The 19,365-nt window shown below is 48.2% G+C and overlaps 1 protein-coding gene across 1 annotated transcript in view; it reads left to right on the plus strand.

The window, feature by feature from the left end:
* pkd1l1 (polycystin 1 like 1, transient receptor potential channel interacting) overlaps positions 1-19,365 on the plus strand; it is a 45,224-nt gene that overhangs the window by 14,512 nt on the left and 11,347 nt on the right. Inside the window, exons 27-38 of the mRNA XM_082966036.1 lie at positions 1,757-1,894; positions 12,511-12,597; positions 12,793-13,000; positions 15,899-16,005; positions 16,214-16,433; positions 16,931-17,104; positions 17,393-17,579; positions 17,742-17,836; positions 17,979-18,352; positions 18,504-18,588; positions 18,775-18,963; positions 19,065-19,183. Of these exons, the coding sequence (XP_082822162.1) occupies positions 1,757-1,894; positions 12,511-12,597; positions 12,793-13,000; positions 15,899-16,005; positions 16,214-16,433; positions 16,931-17,104; positions 17,393-17,579; positions 17,742-17,836; positions 17,979-18,352; positions 18,504-18,588; positions 18,775-18,963; positions 19,065-19,183 (1,983 nt within the window). The remainder of the gene's footprint in view (positions 1-1,756; positions 1,895-12,510; positions 12,598-12,792; positions 13,001-15,898; positions 16,006-16,213; positions 16,434-16,930; positions 17,105-17,392; positions 17,580-17,741; positions 17,837-17,978; positions 18,353-18,503; positions 18,589-18,774; positions 18,964-19,064; positions 19,184-19,365) is intronic.

The raw sequence follows: 19,365 nt of genomic DNA on the forward strand, positions 1-19,365 counted from the left end.
TCTGCGTTCTGTTTCCTCTATGTCAAATCAAATCAAATTCTATTGGTCACATACACATGTTTAGCAGATGTTAATGCGATTGTAGCGAAATGCTTGTGCTTCTATTTCCGACAGTGCAGTGATATCTAACAATTAATCTTAACAATTCCCCAACAACTACCTAATACACACAAATCTAAAGGGGTGAATGAGAATATGTACATATAAGTATATGGAAGAGCGATTGTAATGGGTGCGTGCTGGTGGCAGGGAAGTCAGGCGCAGGAGAACGAACTTGGCATAAACGGAGTCGTTTAATAAGTGCTCACCAAAATATACAAAATAATAAAAGTGGGTACAAAACCCGTCGCGCACCAGAACATAACTTGCACATCACATACAAACAATCACCGACAAGGACATGAGGGGAAACAGAGGGTTAAATACACAACATGTAATTGATGAGATGGGAACCAGGTGTGATGTAAGACAAGACAAAACCAATGGAAAATGAAAAATGGATCAGCGATGGCTAGAAGGTTGGTGATGTCGACCATCGAAAGCCGCCCGAACAAGGAGAGGGACCGACTTCGGCGGAAGTTGTGACAGCGATGGCCGAGCGGCATAGGCAAGGTGCTATAGATGGTATAAAATACAGTATATACATGTGATATGAGTAATGTAACATATGTAAACATTATTAAAGTGGCATTATTTAAAGTGGCTAGTGATCCATTTATTAAAGTGTCCAGTGATTGGGTCTCAATGTAGGCAGCAGCCTCTCTGAGTTAGTGATTGCTGTTTAGCAGTCTGATGGCCTTGAGATAGAAGTTGTTTTTCAATCTCTCGGTCCCAGCTTTGATGCACCGGTGCTGACCTCGCCTTCTGGATGACAGCGGGGTGAACAGGCAGTGGCTCGGGTGGTTGATGTCCTTGATGATCTTGTTGGCCTTCCTGTGACATCGGGTGCTGTAGGTGTCATTGAGAGCAGGTAGTTTGTCCCCGGTGATGCGTTGTGCAGACTGCCCCACTCTCTGGAGAGCCTTGCAGTTGAGGGCGGTGCAGTTGCCGTACCAGGCTGTGATACAGCCCGACAGGATGCTCTCGATTGTGCATCTGTAAAAGTTTGTCAGGGTTTCGGGTGACATGCAAAATGTCTTCAGCTTCCTGAGGTTGAAGAGGCGCTGTTGTGCCTTCTTCACCACACTGTCTGTGTGCGTGGACCATTTCAGTTTGTCAGTGATGTGTACGCCCAGGAACTTAAAACTTTCCACCTTCTCCACTGCTGTCCCTTCCATGTGGATAGGGGGGTGCTCCCTCTGCTGTTTCCTGAAGTCCACGATCATCTCCTTTGTTTTGTTGATGTTGAGTGAGAGATTGTTTTCCTGACACCACACTCCGAGTGCCCTCACCTCCTCCCTGTAGGCTGTCTCGTCATTGTTGGTGATCAAGCCTACTACTGTTGTGTCGTCTGCAAACTTGATGATTGAGTTGGAGTCGTGCATGGCCACACAGTCGTGGGTGAACAGGGAGTACAGGAGAGGGCTGAGCACACACCCTTGTGGGGCCCCAGTGTTGAGGGTCAGCAAAGTGGAGATGTTGTTTCCTACCTTCATCACCTGGGGGCGACCCGTCAGAAGGTCCAGGACCCAGTTGCACAGGGCGGGGTTGAGACCCAGGTCCTCCAGCTTGATGATGAGGTTGGAGGGTACTATGGTGTTGAATGCTGAGCTGAATGCTGAGCTGTAGTCAATGAATAGCTTTCTTACATATGTAGGTACATGAGCAGACAAGTGAACTACACATTGAGACTGGAGTCCAGCCAGTGTCTGTCCTGGGATCACCAGAAGGGCTGGACACACACCAGCTGCACACCTCAACTAGGACTGACCACACACACCAGGGTCAACTGCAGGTAACACTCAGTCACACACACACACACATATACACACACACACACACACACACACACACACACACACACACACACACACACACACACACACACACACATACACACATGTTATGTTCTTCTATCCTAGTAGGGACCTCAAATGAATTTCCATTCAAAATCCTATTTTCCCTAACCCCAAGCCTAATCCTTAACATTACCATAAACCTGACCTTAACCCATAACCCTAATCCAAACCCTAAACCTAACTCCTAACCCTAACCCTATTCATAACCCCTAACCGCTTACCCTAACACTAATTGTAACCCTAACACTAAACCTAACCCCTAAGCATAAAATAGCCTTTGTCCTCATAGGGATGTGGGAAATGTATCCACAAGGATAGAAGAACCAACACACACACATGTTTTGTTCTTCTATTCTCGTGGGGACCCAAAATTCATTTCCATTCAAAATCCTATTTTCCCTAACCCTAAACCTAACTCTCACCCTAGCCCTTACCCTCACCCTAATCCTAACCCTAAACCTAACTCTCACCCTGACCCTAGCCCTTACCCTCACCCTAATCCTAACCCTAAACCTAACTCTCACCCTGACCCTAGCCCTTACCCTCACCCTAATCCTAACCCTAAACCTAACTCTCACCCTGACCCTAGCCCTTACCCTCACCCTAATCCTAACCCTAAACCTAACTCTCACCCTGACCCTAGCCCTTACCCAAATACTAACCCTAAACCTAACTCTCACCCTAGCCCTTACCCTCAGCCTAATCCTAACCCTAAACCTAACTCTCACCCTAACCCTATCCCTTACCCTCACCCTAATCCTAACCCTAAACCTAACTCTCACCCTAACCCTATCCCTTACCCTCACCCTAACTAGGGCTTAATGAGCCCCAGGTGTGGGCCAATATCAGACCAATTGGACTGATTGGAAATTTGACCATAAAGATCACCTCGTTGCCTCTTTGTTCGTCAAAGCCCAGTTGGCCATGGGGGTAGCGGCTGTGGCTTACGATCTGACGATCGGTGTTCGAGCCCCGCTGGGGATCACACCGTTTTTTTCCACCGAGAGCCTGGGAACCTAAAGACCCAAGGCCCTAATGCCCTTTGACGGCCCTAATGCCCTTTGACGGCCCAAATGCCCTTTGACGGCCCAAATCCTTAGGGCATAATGCCAAGGCCAGACAGCCATGCCCTGGTACTTTCATAGGCTTCCAGGGCTATACACACTTGTCAATATGCCTGAAAAGAGGCACTCTGATACGGATTCAGAGATTAGTGTACTGCCCTTGAAGGCCCAAACCCATAGGCCCTAATGCCCTTTGACGGCCCAAATCCTTAGGGCATAATGCCAAGGCCAGACAGCCATGCCCTGGTACTTTCATAGGCTTCCAGGGCCTCTTTGTTCGTCAAAGCCCAGTTGGCCATGGGGGTAGCGGCTGTGGCTTATGATCTGACGATCGGTGTTCGAGCCCCGCTGGGGATCACACCGTTTTTTTCCACCGAGAGCCTGGGAACCTAAAGACCCAAGGCCCTAATGCCCTTTGACGGCCCAAATGCCCTTTGACGGCCCAAATCCTTTACTTTCATAGGCTTCCAGGGCTATACACACTTGTCAATATGCCTGAAAAGAGGCACTCTGATACGGATTCAGAGATTAGTGTACTGCCCTTGAAGGCCCAAACCCATAGGCCCTAATGCCCTTTGACGGCCCAAATCCTTAGGGCATAATGCCAAGGCCAGACAGCCATGCCCTGGTACTTTCATAGGCTTCCAGGGCTATACACACTTGTCAATATGCCTGAAAAGAGGCACTCTGATACGGATTCAGAGATTAGTGTACTGCCCTTGAAGGCCCAAACCCATGCCCTTTGACGGCCCAAATCCTTAGGGCAGGCGCGGAAGGGATATGGTCCAAAGTACCCACGGTTCTGAGGGGCTTGTAACCCTCAAAAGTGTCCATAAAGCTCTCCCTATTCGGCATGAGTAGTAATCATCAATCGGTCGCCGAAGGGATAAGGACCGAACTACCATGGTTCCGAGGGGCTTGTAACCCTCAAAAGTGTCCATAAAGCTCTCCCTATTCGGCATGAGTAGTAATCATCAATCGGTCGCCGAAGGGATAAGGACCGAACTACCATGGTTCCGAGGGGCTTGTAACCCTCAAAAGTGTCCATAAAGCTCTCCCTATTCGGCATGAGTAGTAATCATCAATCGGTCGCCGAAGGGATAAGGACCGAACTACCATGGTTCCGAGGGGCTTGTAACCCTCAAAAGTGTCCATAAAGCACTCCCTATTCGGCCAGAGTAGCAACCACCTATGGGTCGCCGACGGAATGTGGTTCTCCAGTTGTCAAAAACCAGGTTTCTCAAATCGCGCCGGCACCTGTCTGCCCCACACGGCCACGAGTGTGTAAAAATAACTCTCACTCACACAGTTTCAAGGCTATTCCCGATGTCACGGTAGGACACTTTAAACTTGAATAAATCGAAAAGTACAACTCCAATCAGGATGGGGTTTTTTTTGCACGAAAGGGCACACGTAGACGAACATTTCCATCTAATTTAAACCGTTTTTCCATAACAATTTATAATAGAAAATCGAGTTTTAAGTTTGCGAAAAAAAGTTCCGTTTACCGAAAAAATATGTTCCTATGGAAGCGAAATTTTCTAACCCGGGGCTAATTGTTGCCCATCACGAGAGAGGGTATGAGCCAAAATTTGGGACCTCTAGCCCCTCAGGAAGTATTTTTAATCATTATTTGAAAATTTCAGATTTTGGTCAAAAAAGTTACAAAGTGCCAACTTTTCAGTTCGCTTCAGAGACTAAGTCCAAACGTGCACCTGGTTTTATTCTGGGTTACCAGGACAATTTTTGAAAAACGGTTTTAAATACTTATAGAGGGTATAGGGACCTCCATACCCACCCTTAGAGCACCATCCTAAGGGCCCAACTCAATGAGATACAGCAAGAGGGAATTATATAGCTTTTCAAAAAATCTTCAGAAAATATTCTATGTTTTTCTTCTCAGAAATTGCACTAAGTCCAAACGGGCACCTGGTTTTATTCTGGGTTACCAGGACCATTTTTTTTAAAAGGTTTTAAATACTTTTAAAGGCCATCACCACCCCCAGGACACCTGTTTCAGCAGCCCACTGCTGTCCCATGTCAGTGGGATAAGTACATTTAAAAAGTCGCTTGATGGCGCCATAGATAAATTTATGGAGCTTTCAAATAAGGTCAAAATCATTCAGAATGGTTTTAAATACTTTTAAATGGTACACACATAACATATCTATCTATGTGAGATACCTACTGAAGCCCCATGTCACTGGGATAAAGCATTTCTGATTTATGAGGGTTTTCATGTGTTTTTAGGTTACCAGGCCAAATCATGTGATGGTATTATTTTGAGGTCAAAATCATTCAGAATGGTTTTAAATACTTTTAAATGGTACACACATAACATATCTATCTATGTGAGATACATACTGAAGCCCCATGTCACTGGGATAAAGCATTTCTGATTTATGAGGGTTTTCATGTGTTTTTAAGTTACCAGGCCAAATCATGTGATTGTATTATTTTGAGGTCAAAATCATTCAGAATGGTTTTAAATACTTTTAAATGGTACACACATAACATATCTATCTATGTGAGATACATACTGAAGCCCCATGTCACTAGGATAAAGCATTTCTGATTTATGAGTGTTTTTATGTGTGTTTGGGCATTGGCCACAGCTGTGGGCCTTGTGTTATTTTGGGGTCAAAAGTCTTCAGAATGGTTTTAAATACTTTTAAATGGTACACACATAACATATCTATCTATGTGAGATACATACTGAAGCCCCATGTCACTGGGATAAAGCATTTCTGATTTATGAGGGTTTTTATGTGTGTTTGGGCATTGGCCAGATCTGTGGGCCTGGTATAATTTTGGGTTACCAGGCCAAAAAAAAAGGGGGACAGAGCAGCCAACCTCCAGAGAGGCTGACTGCTCTGCCCCCCTTAAGGACAGTGGAACTACGGACCTCCAGGCCTCTAGGCCTTCACTCACTATCCGGGGAACACCCATCTCTCCGGGCATGAGAGTAGAGCTTACTCCCTCAAACTACTATGCCCGGATAGGGAGCACCCCATAGGCGGTCCCATACCCCCCTCTCACACACCCCCCACCCGGGATGTTCCACAAGAGGGCGCCACTGGACATTTTAAACATCAATGTAAGTTAGTGACAGAGCTTTCTTGAAAAATGACTAAGTCCAAAAATTCTCAGAAATTGCACTATGTCCAGCTGTGGGCCTGGTATTATTTTGGGTTACCAGGTAGTGATAGCCTTCACCCACTCTCCGGGGAACACCCCTCTCTATGGGCATGACCTCCAGTGGGGGATACCCCCCACCACAAGCTCTTACACCATCCGAACCAGGGCACCCACCACCATCCGAACCAGGGCACCCACCACCATCCGAACCAGGGCACCCACCACCATCCGAACCAGGGCACCCACCACCATGCGAACCAGGGCACCCACCACCATCCGAACCAGGGCACCCACCACCATGCGAACCAGGGCACCCACCACCATCCGAACCAGGGCACCCACCACCATCCGAACCAGGGCACCCACCACCATCCGAACCAGGGCACCCACCACCATCCGAACCAGGGCACCCACCACCATCCGAACCAGGGCACCCACCACCATCCGAACCAGGGCACCCACTCTTAAGCACCCTTCCTCGGACACTAAAGCATATAGCCCCGCTGTTACGAACCGCGTGCACCTGGTTATCCAAAACGGCCTTCGTGCACCTGGTCACCCTGCAGCTTACCACTCAGAGACTAAGTCCACACCAGGATTACCAGGTGCTGGTGGTACTTTGCACCCGGGTACCCACCTTCTTTAGTCTGCTTGCCCACTCTCTCTCTGGGCCTCCGGACTCTGCCTCCTGGCCCTTCTCTGTGCACCTGGTAACCAGTTAGATATAACGGGGGAGGTGGAGGAAGACGCCTTCTGTCCCAAAAAAGCTTGGTTCGAAGGCTACATACCCGCCGGAGATCCCTTACCCCTTGTTACTGGGGCCGACGAGCATCTTTCTGGGGAGATCGGCATGAATCGAGCCCAGCCTCATTTCACACCCTAGCCCGACCTACCCAGCCCTGCCCTTAGAACCAATCTTTACCCCGAAGTTACGGATCTGACTCATCAACTTTCCTTAACATGCATTGTTCTAACATGCCAGAGGATGTTGCCCTTGGAGACCTGCTGCGGATATGGGTACGGCCCGACGTGAGATTTACACCCTCTCTTACGGATTTTCAAGGGCCAGCAAGAGCTCACCGGACGCCGCCGGAACTGCAACTCTTTCCAGGGCTTGGGCCCCTCTCTCGGGTTTCCCGCCCAGCTTCCGTGCTCACCGCGGTGATCGGACAACCGATTTGCACGTCAGGACCGCCCAGGCATAGTTCATCATCTTTCGGGTCCTATCGCACACGCTCACGCTCCACCTCCCCGACAGAGCGGGCGAGACGGGCCGGTGGTGCGCCCAACCCCGTAGGGCCGGGATCCCACCTCAGCCAGCGCGCGCCGGCCCTCACTTTCATTGCGCCACGGGGTGTGTCGGAGAAAACACTCTGACTTGCGCGTGCGTTAGTCTCCTTGGTCCGTGTTTCAAGGGTTGGGAGTTGGGGAGGTTGCCCTCCTTTCCTCCGCCCTTCGCCAGAGCGAGAGGTCATAGTTCAAAGACAGGTAGGTTTAACTTTATGGGGGCCTCCGGGTGCTCCTCTGCCGCCGTCGCCGAAGCGCCGGTGGGGCCGGGGAGACATTAAACCCCCGCCTGCGCCGGGGCGCAGAGCGGTTGACTGGGTTCCCAGTGCCGCGCGAGGATACTGGGTGATACTCAAGCCGCTTAAAAATGTGAGACCATTTCGGGAAGTCCCGGTTCACCGGACACCCCCAGTCCCCCTCGGTAGCGGCCTACACACCCACCCATCGGTGCGTCATCTAGCCGTGCCTAACGGGGAAAGGGGATGGAGCCAGTCGGGCGCATCCCAGGCAAAAAGGAACTGCGGGGAACCGGGCTAGGACCAGTTCACCCGCGCCGAGGGAAGGGAGAGGCGGGAGGCGTGAGCCCCCTACCCTACCCGACCCACAGCAGAGTTTGGTTTGTGTCGGGAGTGGGTAATTTGCACCCCTGCTGCCTTCCTTGGATGTGGTAGCCATTTCTCAGGATCCCTCTCCGGAATCGAACCCATAACTGATTTAATGAGCCATTCGCAGTTTCACTGTACCGGCCGTGTGTACTTAGACTTGCATGGCTTAATCTTTGAGACAAGCATATGATACTGGCAGGATCAACCAGGTAGCCACTCACAACATAGAGGTTGTACCCGGGCACACTAAGCGGAGAACAGCCAGGGACCACTCCTATCCCGTGAGGGGAGGAGGCCCTAGGTCAATCCACCGTGCGCCCAGCGGGAGGCCCTGAACTGCCCGTGGCCGGAGCCACAGGTGCCGGGGCACCGCTTAATCAGGTATCTTGTCTTAGCTGGAGGGTTAATTCGGAACGCCATCAACGTGGATAAAAGACAGGGTTTGAGAAATACATGTGTTTCTGGCGCCGGTACGGTATGGGTGAACGTCATCCGCAGGCATCGCTACCTGGGTAGTCCACTCCCCACCAATGTAGGGCCACTGAGACAGACGGGCCAGCTAGATCTCGCACGAACGGAGCGCGGCTGAAGCTTGACATTAAGACGGGGATAACCGTCTCCGACAGGGGCTCCCCCGATAGAGGCAATTCCACGTGGGGCGGGAGGAACCGTCCGTCTGAACACCGACCAATGGCCGGCCGACAGGGGCCCTCCCAGGTGGAAACAGATTGCAAATCGGTCAGAAGATGTAAAACAGGCTCGACAACAGAGGACAACCATGGATACGCAACGTGTTGGAAGCTAGGGACGGACACATTCATGGGACAAGAACCATGGTCATGGAGGACCCAAACCCACAAGGTGATAGCTGGGATAGACCACCTGTCCAGGACAGAGCTCAATATCCTCCCACCACCAAGCTGGGAAAATCGGATCAATACTTAGGACCAATCGGGCGCCGGAGGGATATGGTCCAAAGTACCCACGGTTCTGAGGGGCTTGTAACCCTCAAAAGTGTCCATAAAGCACTCCCTATTCGGCCTGAGTAGTAACGACCAATCAGGCGCAGAAGGGATATGAACCAAAGGAACCATGGTTATGAGGGACAAGCAACCCTCAAAAATGTCCATAAATCACTCCCTATTCGGCCAGAGTAGTAATCATCAATCGGTCGCCGAAGGGATAAGGACCGAACTACCATGGTTCCGAGGGGCTTGTAACCCTCAAAAGTGTCCATAAAGCTCTCCCTATTCGGCATGAGTAGTAATCATCAATCGGTCGCCGAAGGGATAAGGACCGAACTACCATGGTTCCGAGGGGCTTGTAACCCTCAAAAGTGTCCATAAAGCACTCCCTATTCGGCCAGAGTAGCAACCACCTATGGGTCGCCGACGGAATGTGGTTCTCCAGTTGTCAAAAACCAGGTTTCTCAAATCGCGCCGGTACCTGTCTGCCCCACACGGCCACGAGTGTGTAAAAATAACTCTCACTCACACAGTTTCAAGGCTATTCCCGATGTCACGGTAGGACACTTTAAACTTGAATAAATACAACTCCAATCAGGATGGGGGTTTTTTTGCACGAAAGGGCACACGTAGACGAACATTTCCATCTAATTTAAACCGTTTTTCCATAACAATTTATAATAGAAAATCGAGTTTTAAGTTTGCGAAAAAAAGTTCCGTTTACCGAAAAAATATGTTCCTATGGAAGCGAAATTTTCTACCCCGGGGCTAATTGTTGCCCATCACGAGAGAGGGTATGAGCCAAAATTTGGGACCTCTAGCCCCTCAGGAAGTATTTTTAATCATTATTTGAAAATTTCAGATTTTGGTCAAAAAAGTTACAAAGTGCCAACTTTTCAGTTCGCTTCAGAGACTAAGTCCAAACGTGCACCTGGTTTTATTCTGGGTTACCAGGACAATTTTTGAAAAACGGTTTTAAATACTTATAGAGGGTATATGGACCTCCATACCCACCCTTAGAGCACCATCCTAAGGGCCCAACTCAATGAGATACAGCAAGAGGGAATTATATAGCTTTTCAAAAAATCTTCAGAAAAATGACTATGTTTTTCTTCTCAGAAATTGCACTAAGTCCAAACGGGCACCTGGTTTTATTCTGGGTTACCAGGACAATTTTTGAAAAACGGTTTTAAATACTTTTAAAGGCCATCACCACCCCCAGGACACATGTTTCAGCACCCCACTGCTGTCCCATGTCAGTGGGATAAGTACATTTAAAAAGTCGCTTGATGGCGCCATAGATCAATTTATGGAGGGGTGACATTTTTAAAGGGTATACAGACCTACATGCCCACTCTGAGACCACCATAGGGGGGTTAGGGAGACCCCATAGGGGGGACCCACACCCCCCACCAAGGTCACCTGGTAACCCAATACAATTCAATGACAGAGTCATACTTCTCTCTCATTGCACTAAGTCCAGCATGTGTACCTGGTGATTGAACTGGTTACCAAGGCTTACTCTCTCTACCCTGCCTGCCCACCTGCCTGCCCTCTATCTCGGCCTGTCTCTTCAGCTCAGTGCACCTGGTACCCCATAACACCCTGGTATTTCAGACCCTCAGGCCTCCATACATTCTCAACTGTGACCAAATGACACACAAAGACATGGGTGAATTTCAAATAAATGTTCTTTATTTATCAGTGAATCATGGGTTGATTTGTCCCTCAATTAGTGACCGCGCTCGGCTGGCGTTACGAGGCAAATCATGGTACCGGTAGTACCGTGCCTGCGTTTCCAGAGAATGACACATATGGTCAGCCACAGTTCCCCGGTCTGTAACCGAGCCTTGATTAAAGTTCAATGTAGCAACGCTTCGTCGAATTGTACCGAAGGTGACTTTACTTCCAATGCCAAACTCTGCAAATATCTGGCCCACATACTCACAGAGATTGCCGTACGGTTGACCGCAGGACGTGAAAAAGAAGAGTGTTGTGTCTGAGGTGATTCCACTCAGATTAGGCCTGATCTGATGGAATCGTTTAAGCCAAGTGTATTCCTGCTCAGATAGAACAACTCTGCACTCACCGAAGCTATAGTTCGTTTTGTGGCTTGAAATGCACATCTGATAACCCCCACTTTCCGGGGTTACTTCAGTAAATTCCCTCTCACTGAAGGTGGTGACTGGGGATCGTCGAGTGCCATTAAAGATGGCCAACCGGCTGGACATGAGAGCCGCAAACCTACGTCTATCAGCGCAGGTGGCTCGGACCTCCAGCCTACTGAGAACCGAAGGAATAGCTTGATTACTTAGCTCAACAAACCGGCTTAACTCCGCAGCGCTGAGCACCTCGTCCCTGCACCGTTTGCGGAATTTTGCCCTGTGTGTTGCCTGGCTCTGCCGCGAATCCCTGTCCATCTTTGCCAAGCAGAGTAACAACTTTCGAATTCCACTGGCTTTAGCCTGCAGACCTTTTGGCCGGAACTGAATAAGATAATTCAGGAAACTTCGAACATCAGCTCGGTACATTTTTAACGTGGATGGTGCCAAACAACGGTCTTCACATTCACCATACCACTCATACACACGTCTGTAGTTATCCAGAGAACACAGTCCTTCATCGGCCTTGCCCTCTGACATATAGCGGAGGAATTGTCGTACTCTGGATAGACTGGTGCGACTATTGTCAATTCGTTTAACTGAAGGGTTTTTACCAATAGCAAAGTGTTCATATTCAGTCAAAATTCCATTCCTCCAACCTTCAATTCTGGAGGACACACCGCCGCCTTCATCACTCTCGCTCTCCGTGGAAGTCACCATGACGCAGCCTTGCTCCCTCGGTTCCGAGCATGGTTCACCACCGATCTGACTGGTTGACTGCACCGGCGCAGTCGCCGCCGCCTGCTCACTCTCGTCCCACAGCTGCTGATCCACCACCGCGGACTGCTCACCCTTGTCTACCAGCTGCTGCTCCACGGACAACTCACTTTCAACACACTGGAAATACCCAGGGTTCTCCCAGGGCTCCAGCTGCGGTGCAACACCGTTGTTAGGCTGCATACACTGCCATGATTCGGGCTGCTGTCTCTCAGTTGAACGCCGGCTAGATTGCATAGCACGCTTCCATTCTGTAGTAGCAGGCTTAAGTGCATGGACAGACTTGAAATGTCGGTCTATCCGCACGATATTCCGCTTGGAACAAAGCCCACAATCACGTTTTAGTCTACTGTTCATAGCTTCTCTCTCCTGCGTGCGTGTATGTCTCTTTGTTTGCTCCACCAAACAACGACCTAACCCTAATTCTAACCCTAAATCTAATTGTAACCCACTAAGGAATGTTCCTTGTTTTACTGTCCTTGTGGGGACTTTTGGGGATTTTAGGTCCCCATAAGGACAGAAGAACCCACCCCCCCCCCCCATACCCCACACACACACACACACACACACACACACATTCTGTATACACGGACACAAACACGTGTGTGTTCCAGCTGTAGCCACTTGAGCCCATTGACCGTGGTCCAGCAGCAGATCCAGAGCAGCCATGACGACTCAGCAGACCTGGCCCAGTTCATCAGGTCAGTCAGACCACAGCACGGCAGATTTGTCATTTCAATGATCACAGAGAGGGAAGTATGAGTGTTCAACTTAATTATGGTATTTTGCCATAATATGTCTCTCTCTTTTCCTCTCATCAACCCCTCCCCCTTTCACTCTCTCTCTTTCTCTCTTTCTCTCTTTCTCCCTCTCCCTCCCCATCTCTCTTCCGTCAGTCTCCCCAGTGATGTGACGGTGGTGTGTGTGTGTGTGGTGTGTGTGTGTCTGTATGCTCTGGGCATGGTGGTGTGTAAGAGAGCTGACCTCATCTCAGAGAGGAACCAGGGAGTCTACTACCTGTCTGATAACGCTCCTTCAGACACACACCTCTACTCTGTTACTATACACACCGGCCTCCGCTCCTCACCCAGCATGACCGCCAAGGTAGAGTACGCTTTCCCCCCATTTTCCAGAACTCTCCCTTCTTCCCCTCTCCCTCTCCCCATACTATCTCCTTCCCTCTCTCCCTCTCTCTCTCCTGTCCCATTATCTCTCTGTCCTTCTACCGAAGAGACTCATCTGGCTTTTCTAATGCGTATTTATTGGTTAGATAGTTCTGGGGTTAAAGACCCCAATGTTCCTGTTCACATCAGAAAGTTGAGCACAGTGCGTTAAAGCATGGTGCTGCCTTCACATACAGATGTAGGATCTTAATTTGATCTAGTTTGCTACAGCAGGATATTAACCCTAAAGCAACAGGAAATGTGAATTGTTATGTGGATTATAATTCATGGACATTTTTGTAGGGGTTAATACATTTTTCGTAAGGGAAAATGAAGTCTGAAATTTCAAAGTGGAAATGACAAACTTCAGATGCCTTTTTACACCTCAAATGCACTACAAGTTCAACATTTCCTGTACTCATTATACCCATCGTCCTAGTCATTATTATACATCATTCTCTTGTGGTAAAAGTTGTGGTAAAAGTAAACAGCCATCTATTGGTCATTGCGGAGCTCGGCGGCAGTGAATGTGATGTAGTAGACTCCTCTCACTGGTGCTGTGAAGATACATGCATCAGAGGAGAAGCAGGGAGACATCAGCAAGGCACTGTTAGTAATGCTGCCCTGTTGCTGGATTCAGTTTGTATAATTGAGCCTGTCTGGAGTGCCAAACAGGTGGGGTTTGCACTTTTGGGATTATCCCAGGGGTTCCATTGTACAAAGCAAGCTCAATCAAGTGCAGCTAATGTATGGTCAGTACCTGTAGTTGGGTTGTTGGCCTTGCTGATCTTGGTGAAGACTTTACTGGAGGGCCAGTAGGAGGCACTCTTTCTTCTGGTCTAAAAAAAATATCCCAAATGCCCCAGGGCAGTGATTGGGGACATTGCCCTGTGTAGGGTGCGTCTTTCGGATGGGACGTTAAACAGATGTCCTGACTCTGTGATCACTAAAGATCCCTTGGCACACTAAGAGTAGGTGGGTTAATCCCGGTGTCCTGGCTAAATTCCAAATCTGGCCCTCATACCATCATGGCCACCTAATCATCCCCAGCTTCCAACTGGCTCATTCATCCCCCCTCCTCTCCCATGTAACTTTTCCCCAGTTCATTGCTGTAAATGAGAATGTGTTCTCAGTCAATTTACCTGGTAAAATAAGGGTAGAAAACCCAGAAAAAAACCTCTAGACCATTGGGGTGTCTGTATTGAAGGGTCCTACAGCGTTTGAATCTGTCAAACCAGCAGAGAAGGCCACCTTGGTCTGTCTGTGAACACAGGAGAGTCAACGCACTCATCATTTTCAATCAAGTACATTTGTTTTATTTGTCGAGTTGTTGCTGGTACTTCTTTTGGATGAACCAAATACATCTCCATGTTCATACATAGCGGTGCTTTACCTGTATTGTCTTTCTCCAGCTCCTCCACCTTGTTCTTCTAGAGCTGTTCAGTAGTGGTGACGCTCAGCTCCTCTCTAAGAGCTGTCACCTCCTTTTTCTGTTCCTCCACCTCCTTCTCACTGGCTGTCACTCTGGCCCCCATGGCTGACAGTTCAGCTGCTAGAGTTGGAATTAAGGGAATTAATGGAACAAGTAAATTATTTCACATCATAATGAACAACATTAGCTTTTACATGTCTGCTCCTACCTGCATTCTTACGTTCCATGCTCTTCAGCTCCGTGCTCTGTTCCAGCTCCGGCACGTCTCCCCAAAACGTTCTTCAACGTTCTTGAACAGACTTTCAGGTAGTCTACATTTGCTCCGTTTGGTGGGTGTGACGGGTTATGGCTTGAAGCAATGTGACGTATTTGAAGGTCAGCGGTGCATTGTGAACCCACAACCTAACCCCTCCCCGTTTTTCAACTGGTCGTTCTGAAAAGCACTGTTTCCGTTTAATTGAACGTTGCGTTATGTTTTTTTGCACTAAACGCAGCTCTGGGGACTTTTCTTCTCCATAATGTATGAAAATAATGGTGATGGTGACACCATTCAAATATAATTTTCCCCTCCAAAAATGAGCCTAACAACATATTGGTCCATATTATCAGGCTGGTGTGTTATTTAGCAATAAGCATTATCACCTGTAGCCCAAACGATGCAGCATAGTGGCTATAAATAAATAGCATGGGATTGCCCATCTGTATTTTTGCTTATCTTAGCTAGATCAGTGCTCCCCTAACCTTTTCTGTCATGACCCCCTTTGATCATGGGGGAACATCATTATTCAGAAATAATACATCTTCAGATATTATGTAGTCTGAGGCTCAGTGCCCTTCGTTATACACTCACAGCGTAGTGAGCCAATGGATTAGAATTTAACATACATTAAGTTTCTTACGTAAGTTGTAAAACCAAAGCCAAGTATTCTGATGAGGTGAAAAGCTGGGTGAGTTAACCTCATAGAAGGTCTTCAGAATCTGATGCTGGAATACGCTGTGGGACGTTAAACGGGTGTCCTGGGACGTTAAACGGGTGTCCTGACTCTCTGTGATCACTAAAGATCCCATAGCACACTAACAGTATGGGGGTTAACTCCATAAAGTCCATAGTTACATGTTTTTGTTTAATAATAAGACCTGTCCTTTCATCCTTATGTTTTGGTGTGTCAGTCTCTGTGTGTATGTGCCACCTGAATGTGTAATACTGTCTTTTACCCTCATATCTCATTCAGACACACCCGGCATAAACACACACTGCAAATACACACACGGCAAATACACACACTGCAAATACACACATAACCTGTATTTATCAAGTTACTATTACAACATGTTCACCTCATTACATACATTTTCCTGAGCAAACCTAGCAGAATTGTCTGATGTGTGTGTTTGTGTGTGTGTCAGGTCCATATTGTGCTGTATGGGGAGGATGGGGCGTCACAGACCAGACAACTACATGACCCAGAATGCCCTCTGTTCAGAAGGAACTCCAGGAACACCTTTATACTGAGGTACGAAACAACATTACAGCTACAGTATCTGCCTTTACATGCACTACTATACATCTCTGTTTTTGTTTACTATGAGAACTGTTGTGTCATCAGCCAGCCCAGCCAGGCCAGCCAGCATGAAACCCTCCCTCCCTAGCAGCTGTAGCCACAGAGACAGAGACACCCCAGTACTGATCCCATGTCACTGTTTGTGTGTGTCTCTCTGTAGTACTGTAGACAGTCTGGGCCCTCTGTGGGGGCTGCACCTGTGGCATGATAACACTGGCCCCTCCCCCACCTGGTACCTCAGACAGGTGAAGGTGTGTGAGGTGAAGGGCAAGGGGCGGAGCTGGCTGTTCCTAGGCCAGTGCTGGTTGGCTGTTGACGAGGGTGACGGACAGGTGGAGAGGAGACTCAGGGTCTGTGATCAGGGGCCAGGATTCACCAAGGTAACACACCTGGATGCACACATATACACACATGCCACACGCACGCATACACACACACATACACGCGCACACACGTACACACACACACACCAACATTTGATTCCCATTCAAAATTCTATTTTCCCTATACCCTAAACCTAACCCTTACTTCTAACCCTGAACCTAACAACCCCTAACCCTAATTCTAACCCTAATTCTAACCCTAATTCTAACCCTAATTCTAACCCTAATTCTAACTAAGACTAAAATAGATTATTTACAAATGAGGACCGGCAGGCAGAATGTCATCACTTCTCTTAATTTTAGTTGGTTTACTATTCTTGTGAGGACTTCTGGTACTTACAAGTATAGTAAAACGTGTGTGTGTTCACATTCACTCATTGTCTAATGATGTTCTTATGTCATGTGCTCTTAATATGTTATTTTGTCATGTGTTGTTATGTCATCTGCTCTTAATGTTATTTTGTCATGTGTTGTTATTTCATGTGTTTGTGTAGCTGCTGTATCTGAAGCTGTCAGAGTACCTGTCAGACTTCCACCTGTGGTTGTCTGTGTACAGTGGTCCCTCCCCTAGTGTGTTCACTCACACACAGCGCCTCAGTGTGTGTCTGCTGCTGCTGCTAGGCTACATGTGTGTCAACACGTTACTCATATCTGGCCTCGACGACCAAGTGAGTCAATCAATCAATCAGTCAATCAGTCAGTCAATCAATCAATCAGCCAATCAATCAATCAGTCAGTCAATCAGTCAATCAGTCAGTCAATCAATCAGTCAGTCAATCAATCAGTCAGTCAGCCAATCAATCAGTCAATCAATCAATCAGTCAGTCAATCAATCAATCAGTCAGTCAATCAATCAATCAGCCAATCAATCAGTCAGTCAATCAATCAGTCAATCAATCAATCAATCAGTCAGTCATTGGCAACTACACTGCCCATAATGCTGTGTGTTGTTCCAGTACACCTTAGAGCTGGGCATCATCGACGTGTCTGCCGTTTCCCTAACGACGGGGCTGTTCAGCGCGCTGGCCGTGTTGCCCGTAGCGACCTCGCTGTCCTTCCTGTTCCGTCAGCGTGAGGTCAGAGTAAAGAGGTCAGAGGTCAAACAGGACATGGTCAGACTGCCAGACATCTACTCTATAGAAGGTAGAACACACACACACACACACACACACGCAAGCACTCACTATGGCCTGCTATGGTTCTTTCTTGTGGGTGGTTGAGAACAGGTGAAAGTGAGGGAGTCAAGTGATAGATCTCTGCTCTCTCGCTCTCTCTCTATTGCTCTGTCTCTCTCTTTCCCCCAAGCTGATGCGCTGATCGTGAGTGACTGTGTGTTTGACTCTCTCTCCTGGAACAATCTGCAGCAGTGGGCACAGGAGGCCTGGAGGAAGAAATATGAGGTGACACACTCTTCCTGTTCTTACACACATTTGGGAAAATATGTGTTTGGCTTCTATTAGATTTCCATTTTACCTCTTAGATATTATATTCGTTGACTTAATATTAGGTATCATGTTCCTCTCTCTATCTCTCATGTCTCAGGGCTCAGTGCCGAATAGGGATCTGGTAACTCAAAGAGGAGATCTGGTAATACGGGGCGGTCAGGATCTGGTAAGGGATCTGCTGACCCAGGAGAAAGTCTCCTCAGATTGCAACTCCAGTGGTTTTGACAACAGCTTGCTTGGCAGGTTGCTAGGCAACAGTGTCCCAGACAACAACAGCGTTTGCAAGGAGAGGGATCGTAACCTCAACGATAGCCCCAAACTGCTAGGCAACAACCAGGTGGGCAACAGTACCAGCAGATGCTTAGGGGGCAGGCTCAGCCCTCTACTCCGCTGGAGTCACCTCCTAGCCTGGGTACTGTGTTTGGCCCTGGGCCTCTCCTCTCTAGTGATCACGATCATCTTGGGGATCAGGTTAGTACATAAGACAAGGTAGCTATCATACTGTATTATAGAGCGATACAAATGATTACAAGTGATACACATGGTACAAGTTATTTACCAGGGCGTTATTGTTTTTGTGTGCTTGCGTGTGCATGCGTGCGTATTTGTGTGCGTATGTTAGGTTCAGCAGCAGTAAGACTTTACTGTGGATCCATTCCGTCTTCTTCTCCCTGCTCTCCTGTGTCTTCCTCATCCAGCCAGCCATGGTAAACCAAACCCCAACGAACAAAACACAAACCCAACCTAGCATGAACCCCAACTTAACCCAAACCCAGCCAAACACAAATATAAAGCTAACCTTTGCAAACCAAAAGTGGTTGCCGCCAATCATTTACTATTGACTTACTCAGAAAAACATTGATGGAATTGGTCTGTTTGATTTACTTTTCTAGATCCTTGCCGTGGCTGTGGTGGTCTCCTTCTGGCGCAGGAATCGTCCGGACTTCTCCAGTTTCTCAGGAGTTCCTGGGTTTCAGGCAGAAACTCTGAAACTGTGGACCCAAGATGGCTCCTGTGTCCCAGAGCTCTTCCTGCTCAGCCCTCCTCATCCGCCCCAGGAGAGATGCTCACACTTTGACAGGGTAACAACATCATCCTACTCTAACAGACGATCAACTGCTCTGGTTTTATTCCATATTATTTAAGAAGATATTTAAAAAAGTCTTTGCTGTGTTATTGACAGGTGCTGGCGGCCCGTCAGAGGGCTCGGTATCTGCGTCTGGTACGCCCACCCACTTCTGGGGAGCTGAGGAGGACAGGGGGGAGGAAGAGGAGAGAAACACTCATCCGCAAAACACTCAGGTGTGTGTATGTGTGTGTGTGTGTGTGTGTGTGTGTGTGTGTGTGTGTGTGTGTGTGTGTGTGTGCCTGCGTATATATGTGTGTGTTTTTCTGACCCAGTCTGTTCCCTCCATAGGGAGATGGCAGTGTTTTTCTGACCCAGTCTGTTTCCTCTATAGGGAGATGACAGTGTTTTTCTGACC

Source organism: Salmo salar, chromosome 19 (assembly GCF_965601325.2).
Source record: "Salmo salar chromosome 19, fSalSal1, whole genome shotgun sequence".
Taxonomy (NCBI): domain Eukaryota; kingdom Metazoa; phylum Chordata; class Actinopteri; order Salmoniformes; family Salmonidae; genus Salmo; species Salmo salar.